This window comes from Nycticebus coucang, chromosome 8, assembly GCF_027406575.1.
Source record: "Nycticebus coucang isolate mNycCou1 chromosome 8, mNycCou1.pri, whole genome shotgun sequence".
NCBI classification, from domain to species: domain Eukaryota; kingdom Metazoa; phylum Chordata; class Mammalia; order Primates; family Lorisidae; genus Nycticebus; species Nycticebus coucang.
Window position 1 is genome coordinate 118,676,785 of NC_069787.1, and position 24,479 is coordinate 118,701,263.

A 24,479-nucleotide genomic window follows, 5' to 3' on the forward strand; every position below is an offset into this window, starting at 1 on the left:
TATTTATTAACTGCCTATGAAATAACACCGTCAGCAGTGGAATTTGTAATCAGGAGGTTAGGTAACACTTTATGACGGTGTTCAAAGTGACTATGAAAAGTCAGTGTCTGAATGTTCCCAAAGTGTATTTGCTGTGTTGCCAAATTAGAAAGAGCATAAGGGAAAGATCATGGGAAGAAAAACAATTTTGTTTCTGATTATAGGGGTCCTTGGGGCATATTACTTTTATATTCCTCTCCCAGATAATATTGAGGAACCTTGGAAAGTGATGCAGACTTACATACCTGTGAACATCATAACAAATGTGGTAAGTTCTGAATTTAATCACCTCTGAAAATACTTAAGTTTAATCAAGAGAAAATAATTACCTATTTTCTTTTTAATTTCTACTCTCTTGGAAATGTTGCTTTTAAAGTTTGCTTGCCAGTTTTAAAAACTTTAAAAAATACGGTACCTTTATTCCTTAATGCAGACCTCTCACAGAATGAAGATAAAGAAGATATTCAATTAGTCTTAATTTTAAATAGTAAGAAATAAAATGTGCTGACTAAGAAAAACAAACAAATACAAATCTTATTGTGAGTTTCACGGCATGAACTTGGTCAGAAAAAAGCATGTCTGAAGTCTGAACTTCAGATAAGGTATGATAGAGCAGCACTGTGATAGGTTATATGACATTCTAGGCCATAATCTTGGATTCAGACTTGAAAATGCATTCTATCTGAAATATTCTAGGAAAAGATCAACTGGTGAGCCAAGGGAAACAAGGTGCAAAAGTTGTAGGAAGGTCAACAGCTGAGACTACAGGGAAGCTGGCTTGGCAGCTGCCCCCTAGTGTCCATGCTGGCCTCAGAAACCTTTGTTTCTTTTACAGTGAGACTAATTAAGAAATGAAACCATACATTATTTCCCTTAAACTTCTTCATAGCAAATTACCTCCCAGTAGCAAATAATAATAATTATTGTTATTATTATTCAAGGACACATAGCCTCGGTATTAAATATATGGTTCATTATCTATTTCCCTGGATTTTTTTCAGGTGTTTCAAGACTCTCTTCTGGAGTTTAATGCTCCAAATAAGTGTGATACATGCCTTATTTTCATTTTCTTGTTAGGTATCTCATCATCTTTAGTAACTGTATTAGCACATACCATTAGCTCTCCATATAAGTGGTTTTCAGATCCCATATGTAATGCATTTTTGATGTACTAGTTTAGTTGAAAAAAAATCCAGGGCAGCGCTTGTGGTTCAGTGAGTAGGGCTCCGGCCCCATATACCAAGGGTGTTGGGTTTGAACCTGGGCCCGGCCAAATTGCAATAAAAAAATAGCTGCGCCTTGTGGTAGGTGCCTGTAGTCCCAGCTACTCCGGAGGCTGAGGGAAGAAATCGCCTAAGCCCAAGAGCTGAAGGTTGCTGTGAACTGTGATGCCACTGCACTCTACCGAGGGTGACAAAGTGAGACTCTGTCTCTAAAACAAAAAAAAGAAAAAAAAAATCCAAATATAAGTGGACCCAAGCATTGTAAACCCATGTTGTTCAAGGGTCAGCTATATGTTGTTGCTGGATTTGGGTCAGTTTCACTGGAATATAGTCTCAATTCTTATTTTTTTTAAGTTATTCTTGAATTAAATATAAAATATTTATTTTGATTCATTGTTTTATTTTGAAATATTGTATAATGTATTTTTTCTTCTCTGTAGCAACTTTTCTCTAGTCTGTTTTCTTCAAGTGTTGGAGATTGTTATAATTTTTCATATGATTTGTAGAACCTTACATGAAGGGTATGTATACCACTTTTGTTTATGTATATTAAAATATATGTATTATATATAAAATTTTATTTATGTATTTCTGTTATTCATATATACAACTAATTCACCCATCAGTCTATACATATAGGTAGGTAGATATAGATAGTAAATCCTCCTTTATATTTTCACGGGGCATGAGTGGGCAGGGAGCTGCGGGCCAGCCATAGGAAACAACAACCCTGCTGGACCCTGGGCAGGGTTTCTGCCTAGTCTCTCATACCCATGAAAGTTCTACAAATACAGAGGAATCTTTGACAGATGTGTCCTCTGTCACCGTCTTTCTTTTTGGGGACTTTTCTAATGATGATCACTAAAGGGCAGCATATAGGTGGTCGGAAGTGACCTCTGGCTCTGATTTGGGCTAAAGTCTCCCATGCTAGCATTTGCTGTCTTTGTGGCTTAATCCCTTTCATCTTAATATTTTCATCTAAAAACCTGGGAATATATTACCACTTACCAGGTTTTAGTGAGAACTAAATGAGTGCGTGCCTGGCCAACAAATACCTGGCAAAGGCTTTATCTCTTTCTCCATACAATTGCCAGCGTCATCACTTCATGATTGTGATTTTACTTCCAGACATAATCATATGAAAATTTTTCCCAGCTAAACTTTAACAATATTGAAAAAAAAAATACTGAAACTAGTGCCCTAGTGACATTGTGGAAAAATAAAAGTTTTATGGAAATGGACATGTAGACGTAGATAGAGGGATGGGCAGAGATATGCATATGAAAATGGACTTGGCCATGGATTAGATACAGATTGAAAGAAGATATATAACTCAGTAGAAATACCTAGATTACACTATATAAGTGAATATATATCATGAAGTTTTTAGTATCTATATCTTTCTATCTCCCTGTTAATTTCTTGCTATCTTTTATAATTTTCCTTTTTTTTTAAGACAGAGTCTCACTTTGTCACCCTTGGTAGAGTGCCCTGGAATCATAGCTCACAGCAACCTCAAACTCTTGGGCTCAAGTGATCCCTTTGCCTCAGTCTCCTGAGTAGCTGGGACTACAGGTGCCTGCCACAATGCCCAGCTAGTTTTGAAGATGGAGTTTTGCTCTTGCTCAGGCTGGTCTCAAACCTGTGAGCTCAGGCAATCTACCCTCCTTGGCTTCCCAGAGTGCTGGGATACTGTTTCTTTTAATTACAACTTTTTAACTTCAGGAAAAATCTAATGACAACTCCTGAATACATCTATATTATAACATTCTTGATTTGGGATGAAATTAGTCTGAGACCATATTAAACTAAATAATAAAGAATAATAACTAGGGCGGCGCCTGTGGCTCAGTGAGTAGGGCGCCAGCCCCATATGCCGAGGGTGGCGGGTTCAAACCCAGCCCCGGCCAAACTGCAACCAAAAAATAGCCGGGCGTTGTGGCGGGCGCCTGTAGTCCCAGCTGCTCGGGAGGCTGAGGCAAGAGAATCGCGTAAGCCCAAGAGTTAGAGGTTGCTGTGAGCCGTGTGACGCCACAGCACTCTACCCGAGGGCGGTACAGTGAGACTCTGTCTCTACAAAAAAAAAAAAAAAAAAAAAAGAATAATAACTAGAAAAAAATCCTTCAATATATACATTAGAAAAGTATGGACAGATTATCATGTAGTTTAACTCAAAGATAATATTTTGAAATGCTTACAATTTAAAAAATATTACTGGTTTAAGTAATTTATTTAACAATTTTATTTACATATGAATATCATAGATACATCATTTATTTTGCTGTTGGCTATTTATAACATATTAAGCTGTTTGTTAATATTCCTAAAGATACGTTGTATTCTGAAAACAGCTCCCTGCAATGTAGTCTCAACAGAGATTCCCAGGATAATTTAAACCATTTAGCCCAAAGAAGTTAATTTCCAAATAAAATGATTTTGCTAATACTGTGAAATTCCTCGCCTTTGTTCAAGTCTTTGCTCTTGCTTGCTTTTCTAAATTAAACACAATTTTTCAGATCCAACAGATGAAGATCAAGTAGGGCACTCATCAGAAATTTTCTTGGTCAGTTAGAATTGATCTTACTTCTCTTCCTACTGTGGAACCCTATTCAAGATCTTTCTCATTCTGCTTTGTATTGGAGTGTATTTATGAGTAGAGTGGAACTTATTCATAGTCTGTGAAGATTAGTAACTATATCACAAGCATCTTAAATCCATCATGGCTTCTAGCACAGTGTTTTGCATACAGTAGGCATTCGGTACATTTTATTCGGTCATAACATACTCCCGTGCATTGAAGACCTGCTCTTTCCCAGAAGAAATTACACTTCAGGAACTCCTCAAAGGTTTGCCAAAAGGGAGTCCCTGCAGAGACTTCATTTCTACCAACTCATCTCTGAGGTCTCTGAAGTGGGGGTTAATGTCCCCAGTGCAATTAAACAGGACTCATCAGTGAACTTGCCAACCCAATAAACACTCAGGTTAGCAAAAAGTAATGTTAATGTGTCTTTTTCTTTAAAACCTCCAGAGAAATTGTGCCTTATAATCTTTCTTAAATGCATCTACTCCTGAAACTGGTTGTTGCTGCTTCTGCTAGGGGAGGCTTGATGAGATTTGGGAGTTCAGGGTGTTCAGGTATAATAGAATCCGTAGAAATGTTTCTAATCCAGTGCTAAGAATATTATTTAGAGGGGAAGGTTAGACCAACTTTAAATCTCAACTAAGACGTTCTGCAAGACTGTGAATTCACTTTGCATTGCATTTCCACAATCTGCAAGATCAATCAGTGGTTCTATTTTCAGACAGAGATGTAAGACCTAAGGCTTTTCTTTCAGGAAAGGTATTGTAGTTATCTGCTATTCTGACTGTGATTTCAGATGCTAAGAATGTAATTTTTTATTTTTGTTTGTGAATCCTTCTATGTACTGTGGCTGCTTGACGTCATCATCTTCTCCATAATATTTTTATGCAGTAGCTACTTGGTCTTTCAAAACTCTCCCTTAATAGAAACTACAACAGGTGTTGAAATAACTATTTTGCTATTCCACTTCATGCATTAACAAACTCATTTTACACTAGCAATTAAGGTTATTATTGTTTTTATTTTATCATTATTATTATTTTTTTTGAGACAGAGTCTCACTCTGTCACCATGGATAAAATGTCGTGACGTCACAGCTCACAGCAACCTCAAACTCTTGGGCTTGAGCAATCCTCTGGTCTCAGCTTCCGGTGTAGCTGGGACTATAGGCATGAACCACCACAGCCAGATAGTTTTTCAATTTTTTTAGTGGAGACAGGGTCTCGCTCTTGATCAGGCTGGTCTCAAACTCTTGAGCTCAAGCAGTCCACCCGCCTTGGTCTGCCAGAGTGCTAGGAGTATAGGTGTGAGCCACTGCTCCTGGTCATCATTATTGTTTTTAAATCTACTAGATCGGATACCTAATTCCAGCACATGTTAAATGTTCTCTTTTTTGAAAACGCCCCTTCTAGACTGTATTTTCAATCAATTATTATTTTGTCAGAACACAGACCCTACTATACGTATCTCAATAGGATTTGATTCAGAATACATAATTTGAGATACACAGTCTTTAGAATTGGGGAATGAAGTAAGTTGACAATAATTGCAGCGTCCTGTGTTATGTAAGTAGTAATTCTCAGGAGGACAATCAGAAGCATTGAAAGCCAAGTGTTTGTGAATGTCCTGAATACCAACAGTAGCACAGAGAAAAGAATTTACTCTATAATTACACTGGTAAGGAGTTCTGGGAACTGTTTTCCCTGACTTCCCTTTAGAAGTATGGTGGGGATGATTCAGTGTTGAAAACAGACAATTTTGCCTATGCCTTTGTATGTGTTTCATCTTTGTATAATGAGAAACAGGTTGGTTGATCAAACAGCTGAATTGATCGTCTAGCTCCATAGTCCACATGTTTCTGATTTTGAATCGAAACAAGTCTTTTTGATTCTTTTTTTTTTTTTGTAGAGACAGAGTCTCACTGTACCGCCCTCGGGTAGAGTGCCGTGGCCTCACACGGCTCACAGCAACCTCTAACTCTTGGGCTTACGCGATTCTCTTGCCTCAGCCTCCCGAGCAGCTGGGACTACAGGCGCCCGCCACAACACCCAGCTATTTTTTTGTTGCAGTTTGGCCGGGGCTGGGTTTGAACCCGCCACCCTGGGCATATGGGGCCGGCGCCCTACTCACTGAGCCACAGGCGCCGCCTGTCTTTTTGATTCTTAAGGTCCCCACATTACAAGTCTCTTATGATTTGCCTCGCTTTTACCTCTTGAGGTCCCTTGTCTTTCACGCATCCCTATTTGGTCCTGACATCATAGCTTTACCGAACCACATGCATTTAGGGAGTGCCCCCAAGGCTATTCCCATGGCCTCAAATGAGATTTCTTCCTTTAGCCAAACTCTACTCCCCTTTCAGTACTCATGTCAGAGTTCACTTACTACTTGAAAACTCCTCCCCGATTCTCATATCCTGGCAACTAGTAGACTCACTGACCACTGCCCAAGTTCTTTATATGTATCTGTGAGACATGTGCTTATGTTGCTTTGTAACTGCTCATAGATCCATTTCTCCCACTTGACTCTGAACTGAAAGAACTTGCCTTGTTTGTCTTTGGACTCAAACTATGATATTTAGCATGAAATCTGTCAGCTTGTAATCTTCAACAATTTTCTTTTCTTTTTTTTTTTTTTTACCTGAGGCAACAATTGTAGTAACACAACTAAACCTCCAGTATTTCTAACTCAGCCATTCAGATTCATGTGTGAGGATATGACACAGGACCCTTAAGAACACGTATGTGTACCTTTATGCTCGTATGTAATGCTGGCATTGGATATTTGTAATATAGTTATCTTTTTCCTGTCTCCTCTTTTAGGCTCTGTTTGCTGAACTCTTGGGAATCAGCCATTTCATAGACACTCTACATTTCTTAATGAGCTTTCAAGACGTTCCACCCACATCTGATGAAAATGTCACTGTGATGGCAACGACTTTTAACAACGTTCCTGTTCGTATATATGTGCCAAAGCGGAAGGCAAAGATGCTAAGAAGGGGTTTATTTTACATTCACGGTGGTGGTTGGTGTTTGGGGGATGCAGGTACGTGTTCCCTTGTTGAAAGTTTTAGTTTACCACACAACATAGATTTTACTGAGATGTTGCCTTCAACATATCAAGACATGTAAGCCAGATAACAAAGCATTTCAGTTGTCTAAAATTTATTCCTTTGAAGCTATCTTGGCTTAAAGAACTATTTTGAATCTTTTTCTGAAAGAGGGAAAAAAATCAATATCAAAAGCTGTAGCAAATCACAGGTAAGAAAAAAGTGTTTGATGAACTTAGAAATTTATTATTAATAGCAGTTTGATGGAATGTTGCGGTAAAAGACAGAAATGAAGTGAGTTAAACAGTGGTTAAAATATGAGGAAATAGTGATAGTGACTCTAATCTTTCAATAAGTTTGTATTTAAAGGAAATGAGAAAGGTGTTAGAAAAGCAGCACAAAATTGAAAAGAGATATTTTAATTTAATTTTATGTTATATATTTTACTTTATGCATTTACATAGTTTTATAAACATATATAATAAAATGTTTTACCATATATAATTTTATTTGATATATACTTTGAATTTTTTAATTTTATTTATAAATCTGTTTTATATTATGTATATTTAATATTATATATATTTTATATTTGTGTATGGGAGGTCTATAAGCATAATTATAAGCTGAAATTAAGATGGTGGAAGGATAGGTATGTTGGAGAAATATCTTTTTCCTCTCTGTCTCCTCTTTTAGGCTCTGCTGACTCTTGGGAATTAGCCATTTTATAGACACTCTACATGTCAGTGAGGGCTGGAGGAAGGGCTGGGGGGTCATGTGACCTAGAGACTATGGAAGGGAAGTGGACTCAGTCTACCGTGGCAGGATGGGAAACACATGAGAGGAGGAGCACGTCTCCCTTGACGAAAGAAAAGGAGGTGGTGAAGGGCATTGATGTAGACTGGGAATGTAAACTGGAGCAGTAACTAGGGGATCGCGACTATCACTTTCTATAAATTCAGACAGTGCAGTCATCAGCTGAGAAAGCAGTGATGTTCCTCACACAAAATCTGACTATGACACACCATAATTTCCACAAATCTCTGCACCCCAAATACATTTTTTAATTTGTTTGTTTGAGACAGAGTCTCATTCTGTCACCCTGTAGAGTGCTGTGGTGGCATCATACCTCATAGCAACTTCAAACTCTTGAGTTCAGGTGCCTCCCAAGTAGCAGGGACAGCAGGCATGCATCGCTATGCCTGGCTAGTTTTTCTATCCTTAGTAGAGACGGGGTCTCGTTCTTGCTCAGGCTGGTCTTGAACTCTTGAGCTTAGGCAATCTACCACCCTTGGCTTCCCAGATTGCTAGGGTTACAGGTCTGAGCCACCACACCCAGCCCGAAGTACATCTTTAAAAACTTTTCAATCAGTGGATCCTTGAAGAGTAGTTATGTTTGCTAAGGTAAAGGAATTAAATACGAATATAGTCTGAAACAACACGGCATTTGCACAATGCCTCCTGTCTCACTATTAAAGAGAAACACAGAAATGTATATTCTAATCCAAAATATAAGCATGACTTTGTATAATAAAGATGAAATAAAAGTTTAAGATGTTGTGTGTATTTGACATTTAAAGAATACTCAGCACTTGATTTTGGAACTATTATAAGATAATATCTATTTTTCTTTTCATGGCCCCCCAAATAAGGTTTTTGTGAGAACATAATAATCCTGACACTTTCCCTCTAGCACTTTGTGATCTCTCCAAACACTTAGTACTGCCAAATTCTGTTTTATCTTTAAAAAGTGTTCTTATTTGCAAAAGGGCGCACATGTCCAAGTCCAACGGCAGACACGGGCAGCTCCTTCTCAGTTTATACACATGCCAACCAGCCAAACTAAACAGAAAACATGTTCCTCCCTGTCTGCCTAGAAAATGAATATATAAATCAAGTCCCAGCTCCCTCCACTTCTTCTTTACTCTTTATCTCTCTCTGATCTAGTTCTATTTCCAAAGTGCTCTTTCCGATCCTTCCAATAAAGCAGTTATTATTTTGCATTATTGCTTTTGCATTATTGCTTTTATTGCTCGCTCCTCCCTATCCCTATGCCCAGTAAACTGTGATTTCCTTAAAGTCAGGGAGTTAATACTTAGGTATTTGTATTTTCAAAGCCGACACCTGCTAAATGAAGGAAGCAGAGATTAATCTTGAGGAGAATAAAACTGGTTTAAATTATCCAGGGTAAAAAGTGTAGTAAAGGATAAGAAAGCTGGCAATGCACGTGTAAAAAGATCACGGAACAGAATTCATGTTCTAGTGCTATAATGACATATTAGAAATGTTAGAAATATTTTCTCTAGAACATGTGAATGAGGAACAAGGTGCATTAGTAGGCTTTCTACAGAAAGAAATACCCAGTGATTCGTTTGTCAGTCTGTGATATTATTTTCTTTTATTTCAGCTTTTTTTAATTATGACTTTATGTCAAGACGGACGGCTAACAGACTTGATGCTGTTGTCGTGTCAACCAAGTAAGACCACCGTTGGTTTCTCTGAGTTCTGGTCAGGTAGCCTGTGCTCAGCTTTTTTTGTCATTACTTGATTGTGCTAAGAGAGTTTCAAGTGAAATTGAGAGGGTGAGCCTAGAGAAAGTGAAATTGCGCATAACAGGAACAGTCAGAGAGAAAATGACGTTAGATCAAACAGGAATCAAAAACAGGAAGTCTACAGAGAGCTAGAATAAAATTGAACAATTACGTCTCGTGGTCAAATTACCTCCGTGGTGATTCTAGTTCAGCTTTCATTAGCAGAGAAAATAAAAATAAAGGCTTCTGAATCAGAGAAGCAAGTTAAAATTTTGATACTAAATTGATTCTTTGACCTTGAGTAAGTTGAATACTGTCTCCTTAGTTCCATTTCCTCACCTGTAAACTGAGAGAATCATATGATGTTTTCTACCTAAGAGCATTGTTTTGAAGATTAGATGATAGAATACATTTAAAGCAGTACAATGTATGTCCTAGTGTCACCCTTCATTAAAAGCAATTAGTCACCAAATTGCACATAGAGACAGGAAAAATCCATCCTTAAAAAGCATTCTTGGTCAATAATTAATAGAAAATCCTTCCAATGGGAATGACTAGAAGTATGACTAAGTTATCAAAAAACATGGTTTCATGGCTTGGTGACCACATGCCAAGTTGATCATTATAGTAAATGAGAATAGAATCATTCCTAAGATTTTTTTTGCCTTTTTTTGGTTACCACCAAGTATAATGATTATAAAGAAACCAGGATTCTTGGAGACATTTAGTTCAGAGACTCTAACACCTCTTAAGCTGAGTCCAAGTTTTGTATTTAAGCTTTGTAAAAAATGACATTTATAAAATTTTTTGTATCAACCATCATCATAAAGGATGAAATTTGTCTTTGAATTGATAATGACTCAAAAATCAGGTTTGCTAGAGAAAAAAAATCTTAGTTTTGATTTCAGAGTGAAAACAAACACACCCACGTTTTTCCTTTAGATTAACAATGATTGACTTAAAAGTTGTTATTCTGCCCCCAGCTACAGACTAGCACCTAAATACCATTTTCCAAGTCAATTTGAAGACGTATATAATGCATTAAAGTGGTTCTTACATCAAGATGTTCTTGAAAAATATGGTGTTGATCCTGAAAGAATTGGTGTTTCTGGAGACAGTGCTGGTGGAAATTTAGCTGCAGCTGTGGCTCAGCAGGTATGATACTTGGATTTATTTTATTTTAGAAAATTTCCTACATTTAAACACATTGATGTCAGACATTAAGCTATCAGTGCAAGTATATAATGACATTAATATATCAAACATTCTGGGTGTGCAGAGATTAACATTAAGAACACTTACCTGTGAGGCCACGGCACTCTACCAAGGGCCATAAAAGTGAGACTCTGTCTCTACAAAAAAAAAAAAAAAGAACACTTAACTGTCTAGTTCTTCTATCCCTACCTCATGTCAGGTTTCTTTACTTTTTAAAGTCAAATGATAAAATACTCTTTCTCTATCATTGATTGAAAGGTGATTATTATGGTCAGTGAAGTACCCTCCTGTTTTATTAGGGGAGGTACTTATAAAATCAATCAAAGACACCCATCACCATAACTAGAGCATCAGATGATTCTAGTATTCTTCCATAGAGTATGCCAAAAGCTGCGCAAAGACTTTTGCTATTGGAATAATCAAATTGCTCATTAAAAAAAAGTTACCAGAGTCATAGATACTATTTACTTGCAGAGGAAATCATAATTTTCAGATACTAATTGTTCATGCTAGTTATATGACATTTAGCTAAAGCTATCCACTTATGAGCTATCAATTTAGAGTATTACATTACTGTAATTATCCTACTAGATTATGAGTAAAATTGATTTTGAAACTGGTTTTCTGACCTAAGAAATAAACCAGACACTGATGTTCTAGAAGCAATGTTCTTATAGGAAAAAAAAAATTATATAGAGTTTGAAAATTAATGTCTCCAATTTAATAACTGACCCTAACCACAAATATTGCCTATAAAATTATTGTTTAATAAAATATTGCTATTTATGTGAATTTTATTATTTTTATGTGTATAAATTTGGCTATTGCTATATGTAAGATAGCCTTTTCATTATCTCTAGCCAAAGGAAAAATCCAAATTCTGTGATTTATTCTAATATACTATAGAACAGATACATGCAACTTCCCCACAATTAAATTTTACACAGCCTAGTCAGTGTTATTCTGAGAGGCACTCAAATGTAGAACAAATGACCCATCATGAGGCATGAATTTTTGGAGCTAAAGCAAAAGCTGGCTTGGATAAGTCATGTCATCTCTTCAAATATCAGTTTCTTTTTACTGGGCTATGTAGTGTCTTGTCTTACGTAATTCACTGAAGTACTGGGCCATAAAGCTTTTGAATGTTTTGGACTCCTTTTAGATGTTTTCCACGTTTAGAGAGAAATTTTATGGGAAATTATACATTCTTCAAAGGATATATTAAAAAATAAGAAGGGACGGCCCCTGTGGCTCAAAGGAGTAGGGCGCCAGCCTCATATGCCAGAGGTGGCGGGTTCAAACCCAGCCCCAGCCAAAAACTGCAAAAATAAATAAATAAATAAATAACAAAAGGAGAAAAGTTGAAAATATGTACCTGACTCAAGGAATTTTAACTAAGAATAGAATAAGTTCCTAAAACTATAAGAAAGGTAATAATAATGATAAGATCAGAAATTATAATATTCCCAACAAGCTTACAGTACATATGAACACAAAGCAAGAACTTAAAGCATTGAAATGACTAAACAGAATTTTTAAATCTCTAGAAAAATGAATAAAAACAGATATTAAGTACAAATAATTGATATGATTGGAAAAAGAGCATCTCTATTCCTCCAGAAATAAAAAACAATTTAGCCCTTAATACATTAATAATGAATATTACAATTCTTTTGATTTACCTAATTTTGAGAAAGAGACTCACTCTCCCCCAGGCTGGTGTGTCATCGCATTAGTCCAGCTCATAACTTCAGATTTCTGGGTTCAAGAGACCCTCCTGCCTCAGCCTCCTGAGTATTTGGGACTACAGGCACCTGCCATAACATCCTACTAATTTTTCAATTTTTAGTTGAGACAGAGTCTTGATCTTGCTTAGACTGGTCTTGAACTCCTGAGCTCAAAGGATTCTCTCACCTCAGCCTTCCAGAGTGCAAGGATTATAGGTGTGAGCCACTGCACCCAGCCCTATATTGTAATTCTTTTTTTTTTTTTTTAACCCAAGAGACAGAGTATCAGGGCCTAGGACTGGCCAGGTCTCCGGCCAAGCTTAACTAGGTTCCGAACGTGGACCACAAAGCTACCTTGCTCAGGAACCATTTCTCTTAGGTGCCTGAGGGCTATCTACTTCAGCAGGAGAGAGAGAGTGTGCATCTTAGAGAGAGTAAAGCAGTCTTCTTAGAATAGATAGATCTTAGTCTTTAGCAGAGCTTGGTAATCTTCAGCAGAGAGACGCTGTGCTGGCGTTCTGCAGGCAGGAGAGGAGACAGAGTCAGAGTAAGCGGGTCCGTGATAGAATGCGCATGCTCCCGACTGCCTTCTCCTCCAGCCTAATATAAGGCTGATCTCGTGCCTCTCAACACCACAGGTGTAAAGATTGCCCATTCATCAATGCTCTCATCTCGAGAGCTCTCATGCTTGTTAGGAGAGCTAAATCCCTCTCCATGCCCTTTCCACCAAGGTGTTCCATTATTGAGCTATACAGTTATTTCTTACAATTCTCACTCCTCCTAGCCATAGGCTATATGGGCTGCTACAACAGAGTCTCGTTTTGTCTGCCTCTGTAGCTGGAACTACCACACCACAGAGTCTCATTTTGTCACCCTCAGTAGAGTGCCGTAGCATCACGGCTCATAGCAACCTCCAGCTCTTGGGCTTAGGTGATCCTCTTGCCTCAGCCTCCTGAGTAGCTGGGACTAAGGTGCCCACGACAAAGACCGGCTATATTTATTTGTTGTTGCAGTTTGGCCAGGGCCGGGTTTGAACCCGCCACCCTCAGTATACGGGGCCGGCACCCTACTCACTGAGCCACAAGTGCCGCCCTATTTTATCTTTTTGAAACTCATATTTATGCCACAGGAAAAAATGTTAGATTGCTGTGGTTTCTTCAACACTATGTAGAAAATGCTGATGCAAGTTTTCAAAATTAGACCTCCAATTTGCTCCTTATACTTTACTCTGAGAAGCACTAGAATGCTTTTCACTCCAATAATTACTATTTATGATCTATTCCAGTGGATTTCAACATTTACCATGTATCAGAATCCCCTGAAGTATTTTTTTAAATTCAGATTTCTGGTCTCTATTCCCTGATTTGGTAAGTGTTGGCTGGAAGTGTAAGAATCTATGTGTTTGTAATAAATCCCCAGGTAATTTCACTGTACTTTGAGGACCTCATCTATGAGACATAATAGGCCATTCTAACTTGTAGGATCAAATAAACATATATACAAATACCTGGTAAACTCTAAATGCTCTAAAGTACTAATCTGCATTATTTTTTGTCATATACATATTGATCACATTTGTCTTAATGAACTGATGTGTGTTGAATATTTAAAACATATAAAAATTAAAATTAATTAGACTTTTATAATGGGAATAGAAATTCTAGTACTTTCATGTTTAACTTTAATAAACATTCTTGTATTTATTGCTGCCAACTTCCACATAACACCTAAAAGAATTATTGCCCAATTCAGGTGCCACTGCCTCATGGAAATCAAAGACATAATTATATGCTTATTAGATGATCTTCTCACAAAATTATAAGATAGACTTGAAATACTATCACAAAAAAACTTATCAGACCCACATCTTTCACAGGGGCGCTCTAAGGCCTACTCAGAATTTTTTGTTGTTGTTGTTTAGTGTCAGAGCCAAATTAGAATCCCTGGTTATTGGATCCTTCCCTTAAATGTTGATGTTTGATAATATAATAATAAATGTACACACATTTTTTAGTTCCAATCAAATTCCTGTGGTGGCCATTTTTGATTTTGGAAGTAGAGATTTTGCTTTGTAATTACAGATTATATGATCCCTTTCCCACTCGTAAGGAAAGTAGTACAAACCATTTTGCTTACATTGACAGTATTAATAGACTTCTATATTATATTTCTATAGACTTCTATATTATATTATATGTTAAAAACTGGAAAGTTCTTTAAGATATATTTTTGGTTGTTTCTGATTATCTTTCTGAGATTCTGAATTTATTTTATAACAATACATTGTTTTTAAGGGAAAGTACATGGTTTTAAATGAAAATTACTCATTTAAGCAACTTCATTTGTTTTTCAGCTCACAGAAGACCCTGATGTCAAGATTAAACTTAGGATACAATCTTTAATATATCCTGCTCTTCAGACTCTTGATATGGATTTACCATCACATAGGGAACTCCCACAATTTCCAATGCTGACCAAACAATTTATGGTCAGGTTTTGGAGTGAATACTTTACTACAGATAGATCACTTGAAAAAGCCATGCTCTTAAATCAACATGTACCAGTGGAAGCAAACCATCTATTCAAATTCATTAATTGGAGTTCCTTGCTCCCTGAGAAGTTTAAGAAAAGGCACTCTTATAATAGTCCAACTCATGGTAATTCTAAGCTGGCTAAAAAATATCCAGGGTTTCTGGATGTGAGGGCAGCCCCACTGTTGGCTGATGACAACAAATTGAGTGGTTTACCCAGGAGCTATGTCATCACTTGTCAATATGACGTCTTAAGAGATGATGGAGTCATGTATGTCACTCGCCTTCGGAATGCTGGAGTTCGAGTGACCCATAACCACATTGAGGATGGATTCCATGGAGCATTTTCCTATAATGGATTTAAAATTGGGTACAGAATAGAAAATCAGTATTTGAGTTGGCTAAGTGAAAATCTATAGTCGCCCATAGCACAGTGGTTACGGCACCAGCCACATACACCAAGGCTGGTGGGTTCAAACCCAGCCCAGTACAGCTAAGCAACAATGACAACTGCAACAACAACAACAACAACAATAAAATACCTGGGTATTGTGGTGAATGCCAGTGGTCCCAGCTACTTGGGAGGCTGAGACAAGAGAATGGCTTAAGCCCAAGAGTTTGAGATTGCTGTGAGTTATGATGCCATGGCATTCTACCAAGGGCGACATAGTGAGACTGTCTCAAAAAAAAAAAAAGGAATCTAATCAATGGTTTTATAAAAATATATAAACCTCAGAACAGTACATAAATTAGTGAAAATCAAAAGCTCAGTGTTTAAATTGTTGTTTACCATCTGTGGCCTTCCTAATATTCCTAGCCATAGTGTCATTTTTCGACTGTTAACAAGTTTTTCTCCATCTATTCCCTATTCTAGATGTTATTTACTTACTTTTAGGAAAATATTTTCCTATTTTTTTCTGCAACTTTTACTTATTTCTTATACATTTAATTTACTGTCCTTGTTTTGTGATAACCTAAAAGTATTGCAATTGAGAAGAAAGATTTAAACAAATACATCTGGTTGGAGAAATACCAGAGTTTTAGTCAGTATGGATTTAAATTGAGATACTGCCCTGTGTGAACTGATATGAATTATGTGCCAACACTTTTCAAAAACGTTTGCCTATTACTGTAAAATTCACTTCTTAATTCAAACCTATTCCTATTCTAGAATACTAAAATTAAACCTAATTATGTCCTAGGCATTTTAGGGAAAGCCAGCTCTAATCTGGTGACAAAGTGGGGACATTGAGGTAGGCAAAAATGTGTCATAGGGCAATAGCTCCACATGTGACATGGCTGAGAGTGGTGAGTGACCTTAAAACATGGAAGAAATAATGTAGCCAAGTTGAAAAATTTAAATTTCTGAAAGTTCTCATGTCCATATGGGCATAGTGGAGGAAAAACCAAATTAAACTTGTTTGTTCTTACAACACAGATTAAGCTGTAGTGACCATCTCTTATGTAGTATTTGATCATATTGGAGATGCATTGTGAAACGCAGCTTACAGCCAGTATAAAGTCGCCTCACAGCCATCAGAAATCAAGGCTTGTATGCCTTTCTTCTCAGCTCTTGTCAGGCACAAAGAGGTGTTGGGGGAGATTATGGGGGTTAATCACACATTTTCACATTTGTTTGTTTTGTTAAGAAAAACAATTGCAATCTTGGAAGCACCACCCTATTCATTTCTAATTTTATCCTATTTTGCAGAACTGTATTTCATATGGTCACTTAACTGTTAAGATTGTCTAGAGATCATATTTTTTATCTTTAGCACATCATTCTGAACAAAACTAATATTTCAAGTAAATCCATATGAGTAGATAGGCAATTGGAAAATAGGCCAAAAATTCTAAAAAAGTAAGTGATTAAAATTATGTGTGGGGGAAAAAGTAGGAATGTTTTAAGTCATTAAGTACACAGGATGGATCTATAAATGAATCATATGTATGGTTCCCAATCGAGGATCTCTGCAATGTTTTGTGTATTCAGTTCTTTGAAGAGGGCCTTTCTGCAGTTTTTTACTTGTATGTCTACATCCTTCTCCCTTATCCCATTCAAACACATGCCCACAAGCCAAAATAATCTCTTAACTACCCGGTGGGGACATTGTCTTAATTTTGAATTGGAAGATACATTTAAATATAGACAGGAGTTATGATATAAAATACCTTGTTGAAACTACATAAATAATGATGATGAAAGAAATCAGTATCAATTATATGATGTTTCTCAAGATTCTTACCTGAAAAAACAATCAGTTGAATGAGGGAATAATAATAAATCAAGTAACAGAAACAAAAAAAATTCTTACCTATAGATTCAATTTATGGTACAAAAGTCCATCCAGGTCCCAGTGTTAGTTTGTACAAAGTAAAACAGGATAAAAATTTTGGATAATAATTTTTGTTTATTTATCCAAATACCTTATCAAGTGGCTCCTTGGATTCTAATCACCAGAACTACCTATTACTAATTGCTTTTTATTCCTCTCTATATAAGTTATCACTCATAACTCACTCTTACTTCCCAAACCCTAGTCACTGTAAAGCATTCCCTACCACTTATTCTGTTCTTTTTACAGTCCTTCTTCAATTCTTATAATCTTCACTGCTCTCTGGCATTCATGGTTCATCACAAGTGACATCCTTAAGCTTTCATCGATTCCTTCCATCAACTTTCTTTTGAAATCTAGTCCTTAATTTATGACAATTCTTCCTCCATTTTCCTCCAACATTACTTACCCTTTTCAAAACTAGAGATGAGATAAAAATAGAGAACACTAATCAGATTTGACATAAATAAGACTTCTCCAAAACTTATAAGCAAGTTCTCAAAGTCAAGGACAGAGAGAGAGAGTTCTAAATGTAGTAAAAGGAAAGCAGCAAATAACACACAAAGAAGCTCCAATTCATCTGGCAACAGTCTGCTCAAAGGAAACCACACAGGCCAAGATGAAGTGGGACAACATTTTTAAAGTACTGGGTAAAAGACCGTCTTTCAAGAATACTATATACAGCAAAAGTATCCTTCAAATATGAAGAAGACGTAAAGTCTTTGCCAGACAAACAAAAGCTGAGAGAATTCACCATGGTTAGGCCCATCACACAGGAATGGCTAAAGGAATTCTTCAATCTGAAAGACAAGAACACTAAAACAAACAAATAAATAAATTAAATAAAAAGAAAGAGAGAGAGAAGAAAAGTTTGAATGTAGAAAATTCATGGGTAAAATTAAGTATATGGGCAAACCCCAAATACTTTAATACTATAATTGTGGTGTGCATAGACAAGACTTGACCTTTCCAAACTGCATCCCTTGCCTACACAGTGGCTTTCCCAGGAAAGTGTATGTTGCTGGGATCTCTCCAGAAGTGGTTTCCCCACTTATCAGACATGCCAGAACTGGCCTTGCACTAGGAACTGGAGGGCTGAGTCTGCAGGGCAGCTTCCTGGCCTGCAGCTGAACAATGAAAGCTCCCATCCACCTAATGGCTCCATCCTGGCCCCTTGATGCTGTTCAAAATCAGTTGTTTGCTTGCCCAAGCTCTCCCAAGGTAACTCAACCAAGTGCCTAGGTCCAAAATCATCATCATCATCATCATCATCATCCCTGCAGGGCTCCCCAATCTGAACATGTTAGTTCACAATTTTCTCCTGCTTCCGATAGCATAACTGGTGGCCCTGCTGGGTGAGGTGCTGTATTTCATATATTAATATTTGCCTTTTGAAAAAAAAGCTGTATGTTCATATAGCATGATTTATGTCAATGTTAGCTGTGGGAATAGATAGGCTGAGACACCATGAGCCTTTCAAAAGCCCGGGGAAAGCCCACAGGTGGTGCAGTACCCCTGTACTCCTAATTGAGAAGATAGGAATGTGAAGGTGCCCAGTCAGGGAAATGTTTATATGCCTCTCCCTGCATGGGGAAATAAGCAATGCAAGTGAGCTGAGGTCATCAACTAGTAGCTTAGTCTAGAGAAGCTTTGATGTCTGGCTATGGAGACTAGGTTTGTTTTCCCCCCCTCTCTGGTTGCATCATTATTGACCACTTCAGATCTTCCGTTACCCTATGTCCTTGCTTACCTTTCACTCAACCTTCTTGGGGGTTATAAGCTCCCCTTTCTCATTCTCAACCTTGACTGCTGACTAATGACTGCTGTGGATTCTTACACATATACTCTGCTATGTACCCAATAAAAAGAGTCAGGGGAAAATGACAGGTGCTTCATTGTTTTCATGCTGCTACCAGGCACATGTGTATGCCCTTACGGGCTTCCAGTTTTGTTCACTAAGTTTAGTGTAAGTTTTATGATTTCTCCAGCATCATCTTACTGACTTCTGTAAGGTTGGGGTCCACTAGATTCCCAACAGTTAGCCTTGTGTTTTTATGTAACAATAAAGATTGCTTTAGTTAAATTTCCTTTAATCCATCAACAACTAATTATCAACCCATTTGATAAACAGATTTCTTGAAATCAAGTTATTTTTTCTAGATGGGGTGAAAAGATTAAAGGGAGTAAAACCACTTTCATAGTATTTTTCTTTCACTTACAATATCTTTTTCAATATCCATAATATTTTAAGTTTGTGAGTACATTTTCTGAGTCCTTTGGAAAAAAGGATGAGTATTAATTAAAAAGATGGCATGAATGGGGCAAGAATGGTACACTTCTAAATCACAATCATTTTCTAACTGGGCCCTGATTGAGAGTAAATAAGTCAGGAAGACAGGAACAAATCTTTGCAACTAGAGAGTGGCTTTCTGCCCCCATCTTACACAGCAGGTGGGTGTTCTCTTTCTCCTAATACTGCAGCACCACTTGGGAACCAGGAAATATATTGCAATATGTATATGTATATAACACACACACACACACACACACACGCATATATTTTTCTCTTTTCATGTTTTGCTCTTTCCCCCAATTTCCTTTCCTTAATTTTTTCTCTTTTTTTCTTTCTGTTTTCCTTGTTGTTTCTTGCTTTGCTTTGTTTTGTTTGGCAGTATTTTTATTTTTCCATTTTTACTTTCTGCAATAGCAAAGGCTTCTCAACTTTGGTTACAGCATTTCAGTTCCTTCCTTCCTCCCTCCCTTCCTTTTCCTTCCTTTCTTTCTTTCTTTTTATTTCTTTCTGTTTCTATACTTTTTTATCTTATTTGGTAGTAATTATTCCACTTTTCTTTTCTTCCCCACTTCAGTTTCTTATATAACAACTAAGATATCCCTTCCCCCCCTTCATCTTATATAATTATATATTTAATTTTCTTTATCAGTTTTTATTTTTTTTCATATTCTCAGAGGGCTAGGGGGTCATGACAATGATTCTGGCTCAAGGAGACCATGAGCTCAGGGCCTATAATATCCTTCTAACTTTGGCCTTTGGAAAGATACTATTGGTATGTCCCCACTGTGACATACTACTGATTTTTTCTTTATTTGGTGCATGTAGGGTCTTATTTCTTTCCAGGGATGGTAAGGAAATCCTAACATTGAGGTACTCATCCAGCCTGGTCCTCCAAAGTCCTAGAGGTGTGGTATTGGGTCACAGCATCCTGCTGACCACCACTATTTCTCTTGTTGCTTTATTTCTCTTGTTTGTTCCTTCCTCTCTGCTATTCTTCATTTCTTAACTATCAACTGCCCTTCCTTTTTTCTTTTTTACTATTTATTTATCTATCTTTTCCTTTCCTTTTGCTCTTCTCACTTTTTGCCCTTCTCTTCCTTTTGAACATGTACCAAAAGGCCACTTCAACACCTAAACTCAGAGACAAGGGACTTTAAAGTGAAGGAGGTAGTATGACAGCAAGAGCAGGGCAAGGAAGTGAACTAGAAAAAAATAAACATAAAGGGGAACAAACAAAATTTCTGGCAGCAAGAAAAACCAGAACAGAGCAACCTCTCCAAGGGATCATGAAGTAGCTAGCACAGAGGATTCTGCCTATAAAGAATTAATAGAAATGACATAAACAGAATTTAAAATATGAATGGCAAAAAGATAAAGGCAATCAAGGAGAAAGTGGAAAAACAGACCCCCCAAATGGATGAAAGATATAAAGACTATAGAAAGGATAGGGTGGAGCTTGAGCACATAAAACATTTGATCAGGAAATTTAAAGAAGTAGTAGAAAGTATCAACAACAGATTAGACCAGTGGTTCTCAACCTGTGGGCCGTGACCCCTTTTTAACAATGAAAATACATTGGAGCATTAGGAAGGTTGAGAACCACTAGATTAGACCATGCAGAAGGAAGAATCTCAGAGTTAGATGATACAGCTCTGGAGCTAACCCAGGTGGTTAGAGAGACAGAAGAAGAGAAAGAAAGTAGAATTTTCAATCATGGAATTATGGGACTTCATGAAGCACTCAAACTACAAATTATAGCAATCCCTGACAGGAAAGAAGAACATCCCAAAGGAATGGAAACCCTACTGGAGGATATCTTACATAAAAATTTCCCAAGTAACAACAAAGATTTCAAAACACTCCATTTAGAGGGATATAGAACCTTGAGTCATCTTAACACAAACAGAGCGTCTTCATGACACATTATCAGGAAACTGTCCAAAGTCAAGACAAAGGAGAAAATTCTGCAAGCAGATAGGAGTAAATGTCAAATGACCTTGAGGGGCAGATCCATCCAGGTGACAGTAAATAAGAAAATAATGGTCATTTACCTTTAATCTTCTTAAACAAACAATTTTTAGACCAGATTTTTGTATCCTGCTAAACTAACCTTTAAAATCAATTGATAAATCAAATTTTTTGCTGATATGCGTACACTGAAGAAATTTGCCACAATGACTCTAGTTCTACAGGAAATACTTAGACCTATTTTACACACTGACCATCACAATAGACTGTGAGAAAAGTAAACACATAGAAACTAAAGGGCAAAACCTAACTCATATACTGAATAGAGTAACACTGAAAGCTTTTCCAGTTAAGAATGTCCACTATTGCCACCATTATTCAATATAGTGCTGGAAGTTCCAGTTAATGCAATCAGGCAAGAGAAGGATATAAAGGGTATCCAAATGGAGGCAGAGGAGGTCAAACTCTCTGTCATTGCCAATAATACTATCTGATACTTAGAAAACCTTGGTACTCAACCATAAGACTCCTGAAAGTATTCAAGAAAACACAGTAATGTCTCAGGATATAAAATCAACATCCACAAATCAGTAGCTTTTGTATTGCCAATAACAGCCAAATTGAGAAATCAATCAAAGACACAATTCCCTTCATCATTCCTTCAAAGAAAATAAAATATCTAGGAATATACCTGACAAAACAGGTGCAGAACCTCTACGTGGAGAATTATGAAACCCTAAGATAAGAAATAGCAGAAGACATTAACAAAAGGAACAACTACCATGCTCTTGCCTGGGAAAAATCAACATTGTTAAAATGTCAGTCCTTCCCAAAGCAATCTACAGATTCAGTTCAATTCCCATTAAATACCAACACTATACTTTGAAGAACTGGAAAAAATAGTTCTTTATTTCATATGTAACAACAACAACAAAAAAAACCCTGTATCAACAAGGCAATGATTAGTAATAACACAAAGCCAAAGGCATGACTCTAGCAGACCTAAGATTATATTACAAGTCTACAGTGATCAAAACAGCATAATATTGACACCAAAGTAGAGACACAGACATATGGAAAAGAATAGAAAACAAGTCTCTTATAGCCATCTGATCTTTGATGAACCAAACAAAAGAACACATTGGGGAAAGGAATCCTTATTCAACAAATGGTGCTGGCAGAACTGGATTACCATTTGTAAAAGACTGAGACTGGACCCATACCTTCTACCACTTACAAAGATTTACTCAAGATGTATAAAAGATTTAAATCTAAGACATGAAATGATAAAAATCCTAGAAGAAAGTGAGGGAAAAATCATGAAGATGTTGGTTGGGGGAAGATTTTATGATGAAGACTTCAGCTGCAATTACGACAACAAAAATAAACAAACAGGACTTAATTAAACTGAAAAGCTTCTGCACAGCTAAGGACACAGCAATTAAAGCAAAAGGAAAACCTTCAGAATGGAAAAAGATATTTGCATGTTACAGAGCTGACCAAGCTTTGATGATTAGGATCTATAGAGAACTCAAATTAATTAACAAAAATAGAGCAAACAATCCCATGTATCACTAGGCAAGAGATACCTGCAGAACATTCTCTGAGGAAGATAGTCGAAGGACTAACATATGAAAAAATGCCCATAGTCCCTAATTATCAGAGAAATGCAAATCAAAACCACCCTGAGATATTAGCTCACTCCGGTGAGAATAGCTCACAAAGACCCAAAGTTGCTGATGCTCATAGATGTTGAGAGACAGGAACACTTTTACACTGTTTGTGGGACTGCAAGCTCCTATAGCCTCTTTGGAAAGAAGTATGGAAAATCCTCAAAGAATGCAAATTAGACCTCCCATTTCATCCCACAACTCCATTACTAGGCATCCACTCAGAAAAAGAATCATTGTAGCAAAAAGACATTTGCACTAAATTGTTTATCACAGCTCAATTTATAATCACCAAGATGTGGAAACAACCTAAATGCCCATCAACTTAGGACAGGATTAAGCAACTGTGGTATTTGTATACCATGGAATACTATTCAACCATAAAAAGATGGAGACTTTACATCTTTGTATTAACCACAATGAAATTGAGACACATTCTCCTCAGTAAAGTATCACAAGAATATAAAACCAAATATCCAACATACTCAATACTAATATGAAGCCAGTAGATGATCTAACATGTAGCTTCATAAGAGAAAAATTCAACTCAATTCAAGTTGGGGGATGGGGTGACAAGGAAGGAGGGAGAAGAGAGGAGGGAGGGGATTGGTGTGCTCCCACGTAATGGGCACAATGTAAGGGTATATGCACACCTTTTGTGTGTGGAACAGAACTGCAAGAGGACTCTACCTAACAAACACAATTACTGTAATCTAGTTGTACTTTCATGTTAACTTGAAATAAAAAATTAATAATAAAATAAATCTTAACATTTAATTGAGTCACAGTAACTAAGACGCTATGTTTTTGTTATTATTTCAATTGTGAAAGTATTTCCATGAACATTTTTTTTTACATTAATGTACACAGCTATGATTTAATAATAAAAAAAAAAATGGTATAGAGGGAGGGTACTTGGTGAGACCACACCTACGGTGCATCTTCCAAGGGTACATGTGAAATTTACTAGGTGTAGAATATAAATGTCTTAACACAATAACTAAGAAAATGCCGTGAAGACTGTTAACAAGTTTGATGAAAACATTTCAATTGTATATAAAACCAGCACATTGTACCCCATGATTACATTATTGTACACAGCTATGATTTAATAAAAAAAAAAAATTGGTAGAAGGAGGGGATGAGTGGAGGGAGGGTAAATGGTGGGACCACACCTAGGGTGCATCTTACAAGGGTACATGTGAAATTTACTAGGTGTAGAATATAAATGTCTTAACACAATAACCAAGAAAATGCCATGAAGGCTATGTTAACCAGTGTGACAAAAATGTCAAATTGTATACAAAAGCAGTACATTG

At 36.8% G+C, this 24,479-nt stretch overlaps 1 protein-coding gene across 1 annotated transcript; it reads left to right on the top strand.

Annotated features, from left to right (window-relative positions):
• The first annotated feature begins 77 nt into the window (after positions 1 to 77).
• On the top strand, positions 78 to 19,288 carry LOC128591806 (arylacetamide deacetylase-like). The gene is made up of 5 exons (XM_053599568.1): positions 78 to 307; positions 6,663 to 6,885; positions 9,297 to 9,366; positions 10,404 to 10,575; positions 14,716 to 19,288. Exons 1-5 carry the CDS (start codon positions 170 to 172, stop codon positions 15,310 to 15,312), a joined length of 1,200 nt encoding a protein of 399 aa, XP_053455543.1. The 5' UTR covers positions 78 to 169; the 3' UTR covers positions 15,313 to 19,288.
• Positions 19,289 to 24,479: the final 5,191 nt, after the last annotated feature.